The following is a 19761-nucleotide window of genomic DNA, read 5'->3' as shown; positions in this document are numbered from 1 at the left end:
TAGCTACTTTTAGCATTGAAGAGAATCTATCAGATTTGTGATTTCATTAAATTTTACAAGTTCCATTCAATATATACACTCATTTAAAAATTGGAGCAAACACATTTGTAAAAGTGTAAGTTTTGGTTTATTAGTTATGAAAGTAGTATACAGTTTTTAATGTTTCTTTCTTAGAGAAATGTTGATTAATAGCCATAGATTGAGTAATCAGAGGTCAAAGAAGATGTAAATACGAGTATTCTTTGTAGTTTGGTGCAGCCATTATGAAAAGCAGCATGGAGATTCCTCAAAAAACTAATAATAGACTTACCATATGATCAAGCAATCCCACTCCTGGGCATACATCCAGAAGAAACTCTAATTCAAAAAGATACATGCACCCCAATGTTCATAGCAGCACTATTTACAATAGCCAAGACTTTAAAGCAATCTAAATGTCCATCAACAGATGACTGGATAAAGAAATTGTGGTCTATATATACAATGGAATACTATTCAGCCATAAAAAGAATGAAATAATGCCATTTGCAGCAACACGGATAGACCTGGAGATCATCATTCTAAGTGAAGTCAGACAGAGAAAGAAAAACGCCGTATGATATCACTTATATGTATAATCTAAAAAAAAAAAAAAGACATAACGGAACTTATTTACAAAACAGAAAGGCTCATAGACAGAGGAAACAAGCTTATGGTTACTGGGGGGAAAGGGGGTGGGAAGGGATAAATTGGGAGTTTAAGATTTACAGATACCAACTACTCTATATAAAATAAATAAGCAAAGGTCCTACTGCATAGCACAGGGAACCATTTCTAATATCTTGCAGTAACCTATAATGAAAAAGAATATGAAAGGAATGTATGTATACGTATGACTGAAACATTATGCTGTACACCAGAAACTGACACAGCATTGTAAACTGACTATACTTCAATTTAAAAAAAAGATAAGTTTTTCTCCTCAGGCAAAAGGAATCTCTCCACAAGGCTTCCCGTCCTGCCCTGTGAGCCTCCTGTTACATATGCTCCCCCTTCCAGAAGCTGCTCCCTCCTCCAGGGCCCTGGGTTTGCTTTCCTCCTGCTTTCACAGGGCTTGAGGGCCGCTATCATCCCCACCTGCCTCTAGGTTGTTAGCCTCTCCCTCCCCCAGCATCACACCTGGCCCACCATCCCATCCTATTCTACTGAGGGAAATAAAAGCATTGTTGACTCAATGCCCTCTCCATCACCAGCTATTTCTCTGTTCCCCACCTCTACAAAAATACAAAAATTCTGCTTATCAAGCACATTCACCAGATATATTCCACACGTGTTTCCATTTAAGTTCTTCAATTCCCTTCAAACTGGCTTCAAAGAGCTCATAGCTGCAGCTGAATTGTTCCTGAAAAGCTAGCAGAGAGCCGGAGTACCCCAACCGAGGAACAGCTGTTGGCCTTCACCTGCCTGGACTGCTGGGCTGTACCCCGTAACAGGCATCTTGCTCCCTGAAGCTCCCTGCTCTTTCCGGTGGGGACCCAGGCAGGAAAGGTGAGCTTGATTCCAGAGCCAAGGTATTGCGGACTCCTCCAGAGATTCCATCACCCCCTTCCCTAACACTCTGAGGAGCTGAAAACACTTTTTGAAACTTTTTTTTTTTTTTTGGCCTTTTCCCATTATAACCTGGAAAGAACACTGATCAACACAAACCAATGGGTCATTCTCTCTCTTGCCTTCTGAGACCACCTGCACTCTCTATGGAGTGTGTATCTCTCTAAATAAACTTGCTTTCACTTTAAAAGAAACAAAAAAGACAAAACCAATAAAGATAATTTATTATAAAACCACTGAAACTTTCCTTAAAAGCTCAAGCTTGCAATAACTTGAAGGTGACAGAATTAAGGATGGTGGTCTCCACACCCATCGTCATCTGCATCTTTCATAGCGCCTTAGCCTCCTGGCCTCTATCCCCCAGCAATGCCGTCCCTGTGGTGAGGTCCGCCATGAGCCGACTTCTGGATAAGGATAAGGGATTCAGGACCGGTCCCAGCCTTAAACCGAGCGTCCGGAGGCCCGCGCAGAATTTAGCAGCCGTCTGGTCCGAGCTCTGGCTAAAAAGAAAGCAGCTGGTTGGGTGCAGGCTTTGAGGAGACGACCCTAGAGCGATGGTTTTCAAACTCTGGTGTGTAACAGAATTAGCTGCAGGGCGTGTTAAAACACAAATTACTTGGTCCCATCCCCAGTTTCAGATTCCGTGGGTCAGGGTGGGCACCCGAGTTTGCAGTTCTAACAAGCTCCCAGGTGATGCTGATCCTGCTGGTCCTGGGACTACGCTTGGAAATCCGCTGTCCTAGTTATCTAAGTGGTAGGGCAGGCCCACAAGAGACTCTGCGGAGGACATCCCCTAAAAGTGCTGCTCCGACATCCCTCCAGGACCCTCGCCCAGAGTGCACAGATGTGCTAGATTTTCACCTTTGGGTCCTGCCCCTGTCTCCTTCCCAAACTCTTCTCGCTCTCCCGGCTCGGGAGCTGGGACACACACCCAGGGACTTTTAAGACTTGGTGGCTGTTTTCGAAACTGTCCCAGGCCCTGAGACTAAGGAACTGGAATGAGCCGCAAAGATGCGGCAAGCAAGTCCACCTTCCCGGGCTCCTGGGCGGAGGAAGCATTCCCTGCTGGGACCCCTGGAACTCCTACCTCGGTTTTCGCGGATCCGAAGCTGGAAAGACACCGCCACGATGAGGAGCATCGTAAGATGCTGGTAGAAGGGCGGCCCAATAATGAAGATCAGGACTCCGCATCCTGGGACCGCGCTCACCACGAGTAAGACCCCGAACCACCGGTGGAGAGCCGTCATCAGTTCGCCGTCCGGGCCTGGGGAGGGGAGGAGAGGGGTGCTGAGCCTCGGGCCCCAGGGTCACGAAGGGAGGGGGCCATCGGGGTCGGAGTCCGCCCAGACTGGCCCACGGAGCGTCCAGGATTCCAGGAAACTTCGGGGGCACTGACAGAGCCCCACCCGTGAGAAGTAACGTGGGCGGCATCGGACCGGATGCCACCCGCGGACATCCAAGGGCGCTGGCTCCGGGCTCACTCACCGAACAACACGGGAAGCATCCACAGCTCCACGTAAAGGATCTCTGGGTTGTAACTGTCGTCTGGAATCTGCCTCAGACTTAGGGCACGACGAAGCCCCGGGCGCCGGTGGGGCACCGGGAGCAGCATCTGCCAGGGCGCAGGAGGGAGGGAGGGAGCTGGGGAGGGCGGCTGCTCACGGCTCCGGCTCCGGCTCCGGCCCCGCCCCTTCCGCGCGCCCAGACCCGCATCCCACCGCAGCCGCCGCGTCCCTCCGCAGCCGCCGCGTCCCTCCGCCCCGCCGCCCTTCCGAACCAGCGGTTCCGGAACAGGGTTGCTGTCCGTCACCGACTCTGCCGTCTGAGGGCCCTGGAACACCCGTAGGCCCGCTAGGCTGAGTTTGCGAGGGTCTCTGGCCGGCTGCATAGCCATGTGCGCTGGGGCAGATCCGATGGCTCCTCGGGTGCCAAGCGGAGAGAATTTGGGAAGGGGGTCAGGGGAGGAAGCCGGGCGGCTGAAGAATGGAACCCACGCGGCCTCGGAGGACTCCACCGTCCTCGAAGCCTCCATGTCTTCTAGAAGGCCCTTCTCTCCAGGCTGAGGTCTCCCGCAGCCACAGCTGTAGGAACCACACCTGCCCACCTTGGGGGAACCTGCAGCCCGCGGAGCCGGGCAGTGGGACCCTGAGCCGCGCTCACTGAGTGCCTGCACCCACCATTCAAGACCTCTTTCCAGGAAACGGAAGCTCCAACACCTGAAACAACTTGTTTGGAGAGAGGAAATTTGCATGTGATGAAAATGGTCCTTGACCTCTTTGATCTTCCTCCCCAAAACATATAATCCCACTCTAATCTTGGCGAAAACCTTACACGACTTCCAGGAGGGGCAGCCTGTGCGCCTCAAAACTGTCAAGGTGATCAAAACCTATGCAAGTCTGGGAAGACGTGACAACCAAGAGGAGCCTAAGGAGGTGGTGAGATGACAGGCAATGTGGGGTCCTGCAACACAAAAGGGATAATTGGTTAAAAATAATAATAATAATTAAGGAAATGGGAATAAGTAGGGACTGTTTCATAGTAATGTGTCACTATTGTTGATTTTAACGATGATTAACAGTGTGTATAATACACTCTATAGAGGACTGTTAATGATAGGGAAAACTGAAAAGATACAGTGTGGAACTCTACTATTGGCTCCTTTTTTCTATAAATCTAACACTACTGTAAAAAGTTAAGATCTAGTAGTAAAATTAAATACAGCTGACCCTTGAACAACACGGGTTTGGACTGCACAGGTCCCCTTGTGCGTGGATATTTTCAGTAGTAAGTAGGCTTGGGAGTTGGCTGACTCCACAAATGCTGAGTGGCAGGTGGGGAGGAACCCGGTATACGGAGGGGTGACTGTAAGTTATCAGTGGATTTTCCACTGTGTAGTGGGTCGGTTCTCCTAATCCTGGTGATGTTCAAGGGTCAACGGTGAGCAGGAAATATTTACAAATGAAATGGTACATCTTTACCTTTAAAGTTTAGACTTTACCTCTAAACAATCTCAATGTAGGTAATATAATACAAACAAGATTACTGATTATTTTGAAGCTGAACAATAGACTGGGTTCATTACACTATTTCTCTACCTCCTTTTGGTCTGTTTTTCTTAATAGAAAGTTTAATAGAAAGGAATGAGTTAAATCTATATGCCCAGATATGGGAAAGGAAAAAAGAAGTCTGAGAGTATGTTACGAAGATTAGTTAGAAAGGGGAATATTATTTGTCATGTTATCCTTCCATACTGTGTATATTTGTATGTGCATATTTAAAATGCAACATTAATTGAATAACTTCCGACAAAGGAAGTCTATTCAAACGACAATGACATTTTTAGTCAATCCTCCAATCTCAAGGTATCTTTTTTTAATCCCTTAAACAGAGTAACAGGCTTCTGTGTAATAGGCAGACCATAAATCCTGTGAGTCTCCCGCCTTCTGTTTTAGCAGCGCGGTTGGTTTACCCAGCACATGACGGGAACAGTGTGGAACGCACACCCACTGCATTAAAAAGAAAAATCACCTCTTGTTTCAGGAAAAGTTTTGTTTTAAATAAAATACATCCTTTATAGATGCAAAGGGAAAGTAAATCTTCCCACCTGCCAGTCTCCTAAAATGTGATCCATGAAGGTGATAATGAAATGTGGGGAAATATTTAATTTATTTCTATTTTTTAAAATATTTTTAACAGAGGTACTGGGGATTGAACCCAGAACCTCATGCATGCTAAGCACGTGCTCTACCACAGAGCTGTACCTTCTCCCATCTGGGGAGATATTTTAATAAATGAAAAAGTCCACCAAAGAGGGACATTTACACAGACTAAAGCTGCCCAGGAGGATGAAAGTACCAGGGAGGTAGGGGTGTTTTTGTTGTTGTTGGTAGTTGATGTTGTTCTTTTTGCTTTGCTTTTGTCTCGTAGCAGACCACCGTCCACAGTGGCTGTTGCCCTTCTGTGGAGCCAAGGTTTTAAGCAGCTGTTGTACCGGGAAGCCCTTGAACTAGCCGGAGTCCATTCCCCAGGTGACAATTCTTCCTATATACAAGAAAAAGGGTTTGATAAACACAACTAGAAGAGCGGGACATTAAGTGTGGGGCCGTGCGCTCCCTTCTAAAAGAGAATGTACTCAGCTTGCATCCCACAGGGCAGAGGGCAGAGGGATGAGGAAATGACATGTCCTTCAGAATCTTTAACTTGCTCAGGGGGAGGGTATAGCTCAGCGGTAGAGCACATGCTTAACATGTATGACGTCCTGGGTTCGATCCCCTGTACCTCCATTAAATAAATAAATAAGTACACTTAATTACCTCCGCCCCAAAAATTTCTTTTTAATCTTTCACTTGCTCTATTCGTGATCCTGTTGACCACTTTGTAATGTTCTGTTTGTTTTGGTTTGGTTTTTGGTACGGGAAGGTAATTAGGTTACTTATTCATTCATTTATTTATTATGTTTTTTAATGGCAGTACTGGGGATTGAACCCAGGATCTCAGCATGCTAAGCATGCGCTCTACCACTTGAATTATACCCTCCACTTTTCTACTTTGTGATGTTTTTATTAGCACGTAAAGAAAAGCAGCACATCAGTGCCCTGAACAAGAGATAAACTGTTCTTTGAATGTAATCCCTTTCTCAGGAATGAGATGAGAAGCAGTTTCCTCACCCCCCAGGGATCTGTAACCAGGCTATGTCCGTGGGCTTGGCCATCAACCAGCCTCTCTTCTCAATCTACTGCTAGAAAGAAGAGACAGGGCTGCGACTTTCTAAATTCTCAGACAATTCAAGTCAATAAAGAGGGGAGGGTATAGCTCGGTGGTAGAGTGTCTGCTTAGCATGCACAAGGTCCTGGATTCAGTCCCTAGTACTGCCATTAAAAATGAATAAATAATCCCACTCCTGGGCATATATCCAGAGAAAACTCTAATTTGAAAAGACACATGCACCCCAATGTTCACAGCAGCACTATTTACAATAGCCAAAACATATAAACAACCTTAAATATCTATTAACACATAAATGGATAAAGAAGTGGTATACGTATATAGTGGAATACTACTCAGCCATAAAAAAGTAAATAAAATAATGCCATTTACAGCAACATGGAGGGACCTGAAGATCATCATTCTAAGTGAAGTAAGTCAGAAAGAAAAAGAAAATCCCATATGATATCACTTGTATGTGGAATCAAAAAAAAAAAAGACACAAATGAACTTATTTACAAAACAGACAGACTCACAGACATAGAGAACGAACTTTTGGTTACCTAGGAGGAAAAGGGGTGGGAAGGGATAAACTGGGAGTTCGAGATTTATAGATACTGCTACTATATATAAAATAGATAAACAACAAGGTCCTACTGTAGAGCACAGGGAACTATATTCAGTAGCTTGTAATAACCTATAATCAAAAAGAATCTGAAAAAATATATGTATGTATATGTATGACTGAAACATGCTGTACACCAGAAACTGACACATTATAAACTGACTATACTTCAATAAAATAGAATGCAAAATAATAGAAAAGTAAATAAGCAAACAAAATTACTCCCCCCTACCAAATAAAACCTCACTAGCAGGGGACTGTGAAACCAATGTGAGTAATATCTGATTATTACCAAATATTCTGAGTGTCAAATAAAAGGATTTCATCAAATCTGGTTTTGAACAACATGTCAATAAAGTTCTCAATCTTAGACTCACAGCTATTTTAAAAGACAAATCAATCAGTTTAGGACCTGGTAAAGAAAAGGAGTTGTTCTTGACCTCTGGCTACAGAGTCTCCTAAACCATCTTGGACAACTGAGGGAAGGAGCTGCCTGCACCCAGAACCACCCCCACCCCCACCCCAGGCTCTGAGCACAGCTGTGAGATTCCTCTCAAATAATGGTAGTTGTTTATATATATATATATATATGTATATATATATATATTTTATTGAAGTCTACTCAGTTTACAATGTTGTGTAGGTTTCTGGTGTCCAGCACAATAGTTCAGTCATATAGGAACATACATATATTCATTTTCATATTCTTTTTCACTGTAAGTTACTACAAGATATTGAATATAGTTCCCTGTGCTATACAGTATGAACTTGTTATCTATTTTATATATAGTAGTTAGTATCTGCAAATCTCAAACTCCCATTTATCCCTTCCCTCCCTCTTCCTACCCCCACCCCCATAACCAGAAGTTTGTTTTCTGTGTCTGTGAGTCTGTTCCTGTTTTGTAGATAAGTTTCTTTGTCTTTTTTTTAGGTTTCACATATAAGTGATACCATATGGTATTTTTCTTTCTCTGGCTTACTTCACTTAGAATGACATTCTCCAGGTCCATCCATGTTGCTGAAAATGGCATTATTTTGTAATGGTAGTTATGCTGAAACATGATCAGTAGGTGAACTTGGAAGTTCTCTTCTTTCATTTTTCCCGTTTACCTACTTGGTCATCTGTAGGGAATGTTTTTGTTTGTTTGTTTTAACTAAAAAAAATTTTTTTATGTGGGGAATGTTAAGATGAAGACTGCTTTGGAAAAGTGTCCCCAGAATTATAAGACAAAGGCCACTGTACCTCTTAATTGTGACACCAGGAATAGGGTGCACAGGAAGCTGCAGAAATAAGATTCTAGCTCCGTCTAGTAGACAAAAATACGTTTACCTCCTGAAATTAGAAACTTGCCGAACTTTAGAAAGATGTGAACATTCTGAACAGAAGATGGGGAAGGAGGTATCTGTCCATTTGTTGGATTAAAAAGGCACTGGGAGACACATGGTAAGTGCTGGAGAGGGTGTGGAGAACAGGGAACCCTCCTGCACGGCTGGTGGAAATGCAGTGTGGTGCAGCCACTGTGGAAAATAGTATGGAGGTTCCTTAAAAAACTAATAGACTTACCATATGATGCAGCAATTCCATGCCTGTGCATATATCAGGAGGAAACTCTAATTTGAAAAGATACATGCACCCCAGTGTCCATAGAAGCACTATTTACAGTAGCCAAGAGCTGGAAGTAACCTAAATGCTCATTGACAGATGACTGGATAAAGAAGAAGTGGTATATATATACATGATGGAATACTACTCAGCCATAAAAAGTAATAAAATAATGCCATTTGCAGCAATGTGGGTGGACCTAGAGATTATCATAGCAAGTGAAGTCAGTTAGAGAAAGACAAATCCCTTATGATATCACTTATATGTAGAAAAAAATGACACAAATGAGCTTATTTATAAAACAGAAACAGACTCACAGACATAGGAAACAAAATTAAAGTTACCAGGGGAAAGAGGGGGACATAAACTGGGAGTTTGAGATTAGCAGATGTCAACTACTGCATGTAAAATAGATATTATATAAACGACTGTATGTAAAACAACAAGGTCCTACTGTACAGCACAGGGAGCTACATTAAACAGCTTATAAGAGCCTAAAATGAAAAAGGATATGAAAAGGAATGTGTATATTCATATGTGTATGTGTAACTGAATCACTGTGCCGTCCACCAGAAATTAATATGACATTGTAAATCAACTATACTTCATTTTTTTAAAAAGGGGTAGTGAGCAGAATAAGATAATCAAATGTTTAGTCTTGGGGGCTTTGGGAGATGACTCGGGCTTGCAGTGATTAAGCGGTCTTGCAGATATGCTGTGGGCTGAGGGAGATCATGCGGGCTTGGGGAGATGATGTGAGCTTGGGGAGATCATGTTGGCTTGGGGAGATGATGCGGGCTTGGGAAATGATGCAGGCTTGGGGAGATAATGTACATTTTGGGAGATTTGGGCTTGAGAAGATGATTGAGCTTAGGGAGATAATGCGGGCTTAGGGAGATGATGTGGGCTTGAGAAGATGATGCGGACTTGGGGAGGATATGTGGGCTTGGGGAGATGTTTGCTTGGGGAGATAATGCAGGCTTGGGGAGATTATGCGGCTCCGGGAGGTGACATGGGCGTGCGTAAATGGTGCAGGCTCACAGATACTACGCTGACTTGGGAACATGATGCGGGCTCGGCTAGATGATGCGGGCTTGGGGAGATGATGCGGTCTTGCGGAGATGATGTGGGCTTGGGGAGATGATTGGGTTCGGGAGATGACGCGGGCTTGGGGAGATTATGTGGGCTTGGGGAGACTATGTGTCTTGCGGAGTTGGTTGCTTGGGGAGATAATGCGGGCTTGGGGAGATGATGCAGCTCCGGGAGATGACACGGGTGTCCGTAAATGATGCAGGTTCGCAGATACTTCACCGACTTGGGAACGTGATGCGGGCTCGGCTAGATGATGCGGGCTTGGGATATGATGCAGGCTTGGGGAAATGATGTGCCTTTTGGGAGATGTGGGCTTGGGGAGATGATGTGGGCTTGGGGACATGATGCGGGCTTGGGGACATGATGCGGGCTTGGGGAGATGTGGGCTTGGGGACATGACACAGGCTCGGGGAGATGACGCGGGCTCGCAGACAGTTTTCGGGCTTGTGGACATGATGTGGGCTCACTGACATGACACGGGCTCTGGGACGTGATGCCGGCTAGGGGACACAAGACAGGTTCAGGGAAATGACGTGGACTTGGAGAGCTGATGTGGGCTTGGGAAGATGTGGGTTTGGAAAGATGTGGGCTTGGAGAGATGATTCAGACTTGGGGAGATGATGTTGGCTTGGGGATATATTGGCTCGGGGAGATGACGTGGGCTCAGGGAGATGACCCCGGCTCGTGGAGATGATGTGGGCTCCCTGATACGGCATCGGCTCGGGGATATGCCACGGGCTCGAGGACATGATACCAGCTCGGGGAGATGACGTGGGCTCAAGGAGATGATGGGTGCTTAGGGAGTTGATGCTGGCTTGCAGACATTTTTCAGACTCGCAGACATGACTTGGGCTCGCTGACATGACGTGGGCTGGAGGACATGACACCGGCTCAGGTTCACGACACGGGTTCAGGGAGATGACTTCGGCTTGGGGAGTGATGCAGGCTTGGGAGATGATTGGACTGTGGGAAATGACTCGGGCTTGGGGTGATGAAGCGGTCGTGCAGATACGCTGTGGGCTCAGGGAGATGATGCAGGCTTTGGGAGATGACGTGGGCTTAGGAGATCATGTGGGCCTGGGGAGTTGATGCGGGCTTGGGGAGATGATGTTGGCTTGGCGTGATGATGCGGGTCTGTGCAAATGATGCAGGCTTGCAGATACTACTCGGCTTGGGGACATGACACAGGCACGGCTAGATGATGTCGGCTTGGGAAATGATGCGGGCTTGGGGAGATAATGTGCCTTTTGGGAGATTTTGCCTTGGGAAGATGATGCGGGCTTGAGGAGATGATTGGGCTTGGGGAGATGATGTGGACTTGGGGAGATGATGTGGGCTTGGGGAGATGATGCGGGCTTAGGGTGATGAGGTCGGCTTGGGTACATGTGGGCCTGGAAACATGATGCGGGCTTGAGGAGATGATTGGGCTTGGGGAGATGATGTGGACTTGGGGAGTCGATGTGGGCTTGGGGAGATGATGTGGGCTTGGGAGATCATGCGGGCTTGGGGAGATGATTTGTCTTGGGGACATGATGTGGGCTTGGGGAGTCGATGCGGGCTTGGGGAGATGATGTGGGCTTGGGGACATGATGCGGGCTTGGGGAGATGTGGGCTTGGGGACATGACACAGGCTCAGGGAGATGATGCGGGCTCGCAGAAAGTTTTTGGGCTTGTGGACATGATGTGGGCTGACTGAGACGACACGGGCTCTGGGACATGACGCCGGCCGGGGGACACAACACAGGTTTAGGGAGATGACATGGACTTGGAGAGCTGATGTGGGCTTGGAAAGATGTGGGTTTGGAAAGATGTGGGCTTGGAGAGATGATTCAGACTTGAGGAGATGATGTTGGCTTGGGGAGATGTTGGCTTGGGGAGATGACGTGGCTTGGGGAGATGATGCGGGCTTAGTGAGATGATGCGGGCTTGGGGAGATGATGTGGACTTGGGGAGATGATTGGGCTTCGGGAGATGACATGGGCTTGGGGAGACTATGTGGCTTGGGGAGATGTTTGCTTGGGGAGAGAATGCGGGCTTGGGGAGATGATGTGGCTCCGGGAGATGACATGGGCGTGCGTAAATGATGCACGCTCGCAGATACTACGCCGACTTGGGAACATGATGCGGGCTCGGCTAGATGATGCGGGCTTGGGAAATGATGCAGGCTTGGGGAGATGATGTGCCTTTTGGGAGATGTGGGCTTGGGGAGATGATGTGGGCTTGGGGACATGATGCGGGCTTGTGGAGACTATGTGCTCTAGGGGAGTTGATGTGAGCTTGGGGAGATCATGTTGGCTTGGCGAGATGATGCGGGACTGTGTAAATGACGCGGGCTTTCAGATATTACGCTGGCTTGGGGACATGACACAGGCTCGGCTAGATGATGCGGGCTTCGGAAACGTTGCGGGCTTGGGGAGACGATGTGGGCTTGGGGAGACTATGTGGGCTTGGGGAGATGTTTGCTTGGGGCAATAATGCAGGCTTGGGGAGACTATGTGCTCTAGGGGAGTTGATGTGAGCTTAGGGAGATCATGTTGGCTTGGCGAGATGATGAGGGCCTGTGTAAATGATGCGGGCTTGGGGAGATAATGTGCCTTTTGGGAGACATGGGCTTGGGGAGATAATGCGGGCTTGGGGAGATGATGCGGTCTTGCGGAGATGACGTGGGCTTGGGGAGATGATTGGGTTCGGGAGATGACGCGGGCTTGGGGAGATTATGTGGGCTTGGGGAGACTATGTGTCTTGCGGAGTTGGTTGCTTGGGGAGATAATGCGGGCTTGGGGAGATGATGCGGCTCCGGGAGATGACACGGGTGTCCGTAAATGATGCAGGTTCGCAGATACTTCGCCGACTTGGGAACGTGATGCGGGCTCGGCTAGATGATGCGGGCTTGGGATATGATGCAGGCTTGGGGAAATGATGTGCCTTTTGGGAGATGTGGGCTTGGGGACATGATGCGGGCTTGGGGACATGATGCGGGCTTGGGGAGATGTGGGCTTGGGGACATGACACAGGCTCGGGGAGATGACGCGGGCTCGCAGACAGTTTTCGGACTTGTGGACATGATGTGGACTGACTGACACGACACGGGCTCTGGGACGTGATGCCGGCTAGGGGACACAACACAGGTTCAGGGAGATGACGTGGACTTGGAGAGCTGATGTGGGCTTGGAAAAATGTGAGTGTGGAAAGATGTGGGCTTGGAGAGATGATTCAGACTTGGGGAGATGATGTTGGCTTGGGAGATGTTGGCTCAGGGAGATGACGCGGGCTCAGGGAGATGACCCGGGCTCGTTGAGATGATGGGAGCTCCTGGGTGGGCTGCAGAGAGGATACGGTGACTATGATCATGACCACGGCGATGACCAGAGCTGCCACTGGCTGTGGCCCGAGCACTAAGTGTTTTATGTGAATTAACTTATTGAAGCTTCACACAACCCCCGGGCCTGAGTCAGTTTTATCGTCTCCATTTTACAGAAGAAGAAATGGAAACACAGAGATTAAGCAGCTCACCCCACGCCACAAGGTGTGAGAGCAGTGGCGTGTGGATGCACGTGCACTGTCTGACTCCAGAGTCCAGCTCCCACTGCTGCCCCGAGCGCGCAGCGGCTGCCGGCCTCATGGCTGGGCCCAGCGCTCCCCGCAATGTGCTCGGACGACAGAGCTGTACAGACAGGGGGCGTTCGACCCTGCGGCCCCCTGCCCCCAGCCGGCCCCGTGCCCCTCCACTGCCCTACCCCGGGCCTCCACGGGGAGGGGCTCCCCCGTCAGGACATCCAGCCCCCGCGCACGGCAGGGCGAGGTGCACAGCGCAGACAGGAGGACGACAGATTCGGCAGGGAAGCGAATCTCTAAGTCCTGGAGCTCCAGGTCACCTGAGCCCCTGTCCGAGAGTTCTGGAAAATGGGCGATGTCTCCCACAGGGCCTGTTCTGAGAGACCGGAATCTTCTCTTCCACTTTCAGCAGACATCAGATGCTGGGGGGCTACAATTTCTAGAGAAACGGCGGGTCCTGATAGCGGGAATGGGGCCCCCAGGGCCAGTGAGGAATGAAAAGAGGCTGATCCCAACCTGCACACAGAGGCTGCCAGCAGAGCTTCTGAGCTGAGTTTCTGCAGGATCCCCCTTCATTTTCTTTCATCGAGATGGCTCTGGGGGGTGGAGTTTCCTGCAGCAGCAAAATCAGCTCCAGGAGATGCAGGGTGTGGTGGACGCGGCACTTGCTTTAGAATCACGCAAAGCTGGGGCTGAATACCGTTTCCACCTCCCTGCTGGCTGTGCAACCCTGGGCAAGAAGCCTGACCTCTCTGAGCCTCAGCTTTCTTATCTACAGGATGGAGTGGGTGGTACCAGCACTAACTGCAGAGGCTGTCGAGATAAGGATGGAGGTGCCTCGGACTAGTACCCCGCTCTATTCCAGAAACAATGGCTTTCCCATGCCTGCATCAACACTCCCATTTTAAATCTGAACAAAGGCTTTATCTCTCACTTTATTGGGCAAATGGCTACCCAGTTCATTTGGGTCAGAGAAAGATCAAGCAATGGCTCAGCTGCACTCTCAAAGCTGGGCAAGTGCCTGAAGGAAAATGCCAGATGATTCGCATAGTGGGTCAGGCTGGGGGATTCTGGCCCTTCGGCATCCCAGCCAATAAAGACGGAAGGCTGATGGCAGAGCTGGCCAACAAACCCACCTGTCATCCTGGACACGGTACCCATCCCGGAGCCCCGGGTGTAAGGAGATCCAGGCAGACCTGAGCGAGGGCTGAACGGGCATCTGCAGGCCTGGGTTTGAATCCCAGCCTGCTCACTTAGGAGCTGTGAAGCCCCTGCCTCCATTACCTTGTGTGTCAATTGGAGATAACAATTCCACATTCCACGGGGCAGGGTGTTAGGAGGCCTTGAACTGGGCCTGCTCCTGCCTACCCTTCATGTTGACTCATCTCTGCTGACCCTTGGAACCCACTTTCCATCTCCCTCAACTCCAGCTCCTCTCTTAGATCTTAGAATTGTTCAGGGTCCTGTCTCTCCCATATCCCCAACACTAATCTCAATTTCTGCACAAAGCAGGCACTGACAGATAACATGCTGAATGATGTCACTTTTTCCAGGAAGCCTTCCCTGACTTCCCACCACCCCAGCCACACTGGGCAGCCCGTCCAGCCCCTAGGCTTCTCACCGTCCCAGGACTGACCCCTTGTCATCTTGTCTGTTCTGGGGACTCCTTGGGGCACAGACCTTGTCTGTCATACCCAGGGCCATATTCCCCACTCCCAGAGAAGCACGTGACACACAGTATGTCCTCAGTAAACTGCGGGCTGTCTGGGTGAACCAATGCACAAAGATGCCTGCACATCTAACGTACATTCTCTCAAACCCGCCGGGGTCTCCCCGTCCTAAGTTCTCCTCTTCGGGATGTTTCCTCTCCTGAACACTCCATGCTCCCCAGCTAAACCCACCTTCACACTGTGACGAATTCCATCTACAACGCAAACACTGAAGGTGGCTTCTCGTCCGTTTCCTGGGTTTTCCGTGTTCTCTGCAATGCACGGATATCGCCTCTGTTGAGAGGGTGGGAATGGGCAGGCCAGCTGGGGTGGGGGCCCCTTTGTTCCTTTTCTGTGAGCAGCCCTGGAGAAGGGGCCTCGGGTTGTAAATCCAGCCAAGCGTGGTTTAAGGAGAAGGTGCTGCACAGCTGATAGGTTTTTACAGCTGCCCGGTTACAAAGCCGAAGCATAAAGACTCCTCAGCCGCCTCCCGGGGCCTCAGCGGTCCCACGCCCGCCACCAGGTTGGGGTGGCCAGGCGGAGGGAGGAGGAAGGATGCTGTCTCCTTTGTGTCCCCCCACCCCCAAATACACTAAGTGCCCTTCGCCCTGCCCACCCCGGCCCCAGTCTGCCGAGGGATTAGGGTTGCTTTAGGGGCCTGAGCAACGGTACCCCTGATCCTGTCCAAGTGTGAGATTCCCCCGAAGGGGAGAGGAGTCAGGCGTGTAAAGTCAAGCTCAGCAGAACCCTGGATCCAGGAAAGGCCCTCCCGGGGGAGGATGGAAGCCCTGACGCGCGTGGGACTCGCTATCCCGGAACCCAGAAACGGCCTCACACATGGCGCAGGCAGCACCAACCCAACCCAGGCCTGTACTTGTCACAACGTGTCCCAGACCCACAAACCAGAGGGCCCCCGGCCCCCAGCCCCCGCCCAGGAGGAGCCTGTGACAGTGAGGGTAGAGGGGGTCAGGAAGAGCCCTCCCCCGGAACGAGGGCCCCCAGCAACCTGCACGCGTGATGGGAGGGACCGGGTCCCACTGCTCGTCCAATATTGTTGAAAAAAACAGACCTGTGCCTCCCTTACATGTATAAATGGATCCAGCCACCTCCTCCTCCCGGGGGGCCATCTGTCCCTTCAGAATGACTTGCACGTCCTCCAGTCAGATCCCCAGCATGTGAACGTGGGGCTTTAATTCTCAGGGCACAGCTGGCTCTCCTCACTTCCCAGTTTCACTCTCGTCCCATCTCAGTCCTTCTGGATCGTCCCCCTGTGTCTTCATGGGACCCGGCTCTGGGGGTGTGGGCCTCATACCCACAGGCCACCTCTGCCTACAGATGCCTTCACTTCAGAGAACACACTGGCGTCCGTGCCTCAAGGCAGAATCTTCATTCTACAAATGAGAAAACTGAGGCCCAGGGAGGCCATGCAGCTTCCCCAGGATCACACAGCCAGTCACCCGTGAGGCCTGGCCACGCACAGTCGTCTCCAGGCCCAGTGCCATCACCTGTCATCACGCACAGCCCCTTACAACGATGCCACTCCAACCCCTGAGCTTTAAGCCACTGCCCCAATTTATCTTGGACCTGCTGTCCAACTGTCCCCATATGGACACACATACGTAGCCAGTAAAGGGCCCCAGTTTAGAGTGATGAAAATTGGGTCACTGGTAGGGAAGGTGACAGAACAAGGCTTGCCTGCGGTTCACACGGTGGATCACAGGGGCTCCCAGCTCCAACAAAGGCTCCCAAGCCTGGGGCCCAGGAGTTTCCTGGAAGCAAAGTCATCAACCGAGCCCTTGGCATGAGGCCACATGGACCCTGGGGGCCCCGCTGTCCTGCCAGATGTCCTGGCCTGATGGTCTCCTGGAGACGCAGTTCACCCTCTGGCCCAGTGCTGATCACAACCCTCTTGGAACATCTCAGGACTGCAGGAGACCGCAGGGCTGAGCTGGCTGTGCTGCCGCCCATGCCCGGCTCCAGCTCCTTGTGGCTGCACTACAGGATGCCCTTGGTGGTTAAAGGGCAGGGCTGGGATTGGGGTGGGTCAGAGCTGAAGGTCAAGGACCTCAGAGCCACCCATCCTGGAGCTTCCTCCCCTGGGATGCTGACAAGTGTGGACGGGTTGAGTGTGGCTCCCTTCACTTGGGGTTCCACTGCTCAGTAGAAAGATGAACATTGGACGGGACCTTTCTGAGTCTCAGGTGCACCTAACATGTCACCTCAGCCCACCTTTGAGGAGACCCCCAAGAGTCCTCTGGCCCTGATCTACAGCGGAAGGTATGGAGGCACAAGAGGGGCCACGGCAGGTCAACTGCACATGGGCAGTGGACGCAGTGGAAGGCTGGCCCCAGGGTGACCCAATCCTTCTCTGTGACTTTCCACTCTGCAGATGTAAAGCACCAGGGACAAAGCATGGAGGGAGGAGCCTCGAAGGGAAGGAGTGGGAATTAGAAGAACACTCCCTTATACCATACACAAAAATAAACTGAAAATGAATTCAGGACTTAAACATTAGGCAAGACACAATTAACCTCCTAGAAGAAAACATAGGCAAAACCATCTCATATACATCTCAGCAATGTTCTCCTCGGGCAGTCCATCTAAGCAATAGAAATAAAAGCAAAAATAAACAAATGGGACCTAATTAAACTAACAAGCTTTTGCACATCAAAGGAAACCATAAGCAAAACAAAATGACAACCTATGGAATGGGAGAAAATATTTGTGAAAGATGAAACTGACAAGGGCTTGATCTCTGGAATATATAAACAGCTCATATGACTTAATAAGAAAAAAATAAACAACCAAATCCAAAACTTGGCAGAAGACTCACAAGCAATTCTCCAAGGAAGAAATACAAATGACCAATAGGCACATGAAAAAATGCTCAGTATCACTAATTATCAGAGAAATGCAAACCAAAAGTACAAAAAGGTATCACCTCACACCAATCAGTATGGCCATCATTCAGAAGTCCACAAATGAGAAATGCTGGAGAGGCTACGGAGAAAAGGGAACCCTCCTACACTGCTGGTGGGGTTGCAGTTTGATGCAGCCACTGTGGAAAACAGTATGGAGATTCCTCAAAAGACTAGGAATAGACTTACCATATGACTCACTAATCCCACTCCTGGGCAGATATCCACAAGGAACCCGAATTCAAAAACACACCTGCATCCCAATGTTCATAGCAGCACTATTTACAATAGCCAAGACATGGAAACAGCCTAAATGTCCATCAACAGATGACTGGATAAAGAAGAGGTGGTATATTTATACAATGGAATACTACTCTGCCATAAAAAGGATAAAATAATGCCATTTGCAGCAACATGGTTTGATCTAGAGATTGTTATTCGAAGTGAAGTGAGTCAGAAACAGGAAGAAAAATACCATATGATATCACTCATATGCGCAATCTAAAAAAAAGACACTATGAACTCATCTACAAAACAGAAACATACTTGCAGACTTAGTAAACAATCTTATGGTTACCAGGGAAACCGGGTGAGAAGGGATAAATTTGGGAGTTTGAGATTTACAAATGCTAGCCACTGTATGTAACAACAGAATTTACATATAGTGGTTTCTGTATAGCATAGAAATCTACGTTCAGTATCTGGTCATAACCTCTAAAGGAAAAGCGGCTACAGCCACCAACTGACGGAAGCAAGGTTAGAAAGGAGAGCTGTTACCCTAGGCCAGAGCCCAGTCCGCCTAAAGTCCCTGTCTGCCGCTGACGCTGCCCCCTGACCGCGCTGCGCCCTCCTCCCAGGAGCAGCCTACCATGAAGACGTGGGTCCTGCGAGGCAGAGGCGAGGCCGCTCCCAAGATAGGCCTGGGGGAAGACGGGAGCAAGGCCACCTGCTCCTCCTGGGGCAGCACCCCTCCCCGCAGCCGCCCCCTGAACACACCGCGCCTGCCTCCCGGGAGCCCACTGACCTGGAAACAAGTGTCCTGCGAACCTGGGGCAGCGGCGAGAAGAGGGGAGCTGCCCCTGGTGAGCTGGTCGATTTCTCCCCGTCATCCCCGCGGCAGGGCCTGGGGGCGGCCTCTGCTGCCCCAGGCACGTCCCCAGGTCAGCCTGCTCCCAGGACGCGGGCGCCATGCGGTCAGAGGCGGCAGCGGCGGGTTTAGGGATCTGCCTATGCGAGCCTGTGGATTTGCTTCTAACTCCTCCGCAGCCTGCCCTGGGCTCGTCCTGTGCTACCCAGGTTCTCAGGACTCAGGTGACAGGTCATCCTGCTCCTGGAAGGCGGGCGCTGCGCCGTCAGGGGGCTGCGGAAGCATTGGCGGGATTGGGGCTGCTCTGAGCGAGCGCGGGGATTTGCTCCCATTTCCCGCTGTCGTCGCCCCCGTCCCCGCACACTGACCGCACCGCGCCCGCCTCCCAGGAGCAGACTGACCTGTCACCTGCGTCCCGCGAACCTGGGGAAGCAGAGGCCGCACCCAGGACAGGACGCAGGGGAGATGGGAGCAAACCCACAGGATCACAGAGGCAGACCCCTCTCCCCACCGCCGCCTCCGATGCCGCGGGCCCCGCACCCTGACAGCACCGCGTCTGCCTCCCAGGGGCAGGCTGACCGCCAGACGTGCGCCCCGCGAATATGCGGAAGCAGAGGCCGCCCTAGTCCACACCCGACTGTCCTTTTTGACTGGATCACCACATCCTGTTGATTCTTATTTTGTGGCTGGCTTTATTCCTTTGGTAATGATGTAAGTTTAAAACCTAAAGCTCTAATCTGTTCTTCAAAACAATGATCCGTACATATACAGACTTAAAAAATGTGCAGTATTTTGTATATATGTGTCTACATGCACTATAATGTGTATGTGCAGTCAAACTGTAATAATTCTACCTGATAAAACTGGAAAAAATAATTAAG

General features: G+C 49.9%; 1 protein-coding gene across 1 annotated transcript; it reads right to left on the bottom strand.

Annotated features, from left to right (window-relative positions):
- Positions 1–1794: 1794 nt before the first annotated feature.
- Positions 1795–18948, bottom strand: LOC105064768 (uncharacterized). The gene is made up of 5 exons (XM_074346333.1): positions 18818–18948; positions 3919–4047; positions 3073–3812; positions 2675–2851; positions 1795–2087 (listed from the first exon to the last, which is right to left on the bottom strand). Exons 3-5 carry the CDS (start codon positions 3617–3619, stop codon positions 2029–2031), a joined length of 783 nt encoding a protein of 260 aa, XP_074202434.1. The 5' UTR covers positions 3620–3812; positions 3919–4047; positions 18818–18948; the 3' UTR covers positions 1795–2028.
- Between the last annotated feature and the right edge of the window lie 813 nt (positions 18949–19761).

This window comes from Camelus bactrianus, chromosome 18 (genome assembly GCF_048773025.1).
Source record: "Camelus bactrianus isolate YW-2024 breed Bactrian camel chromosome 18, ASM4877302v1, whole genome shotgun sequence".
Classification (NCBI taxonomy): domain Eukaryota; kingdom Metazoa; phylum Chordata; class Mammalia; order Artiodactyla; family Camelidae; genus Camelus; species Camelus bactrianus.
This window is presented reverse-complemented; position numbering and strand designations above follow the sequence as displayed.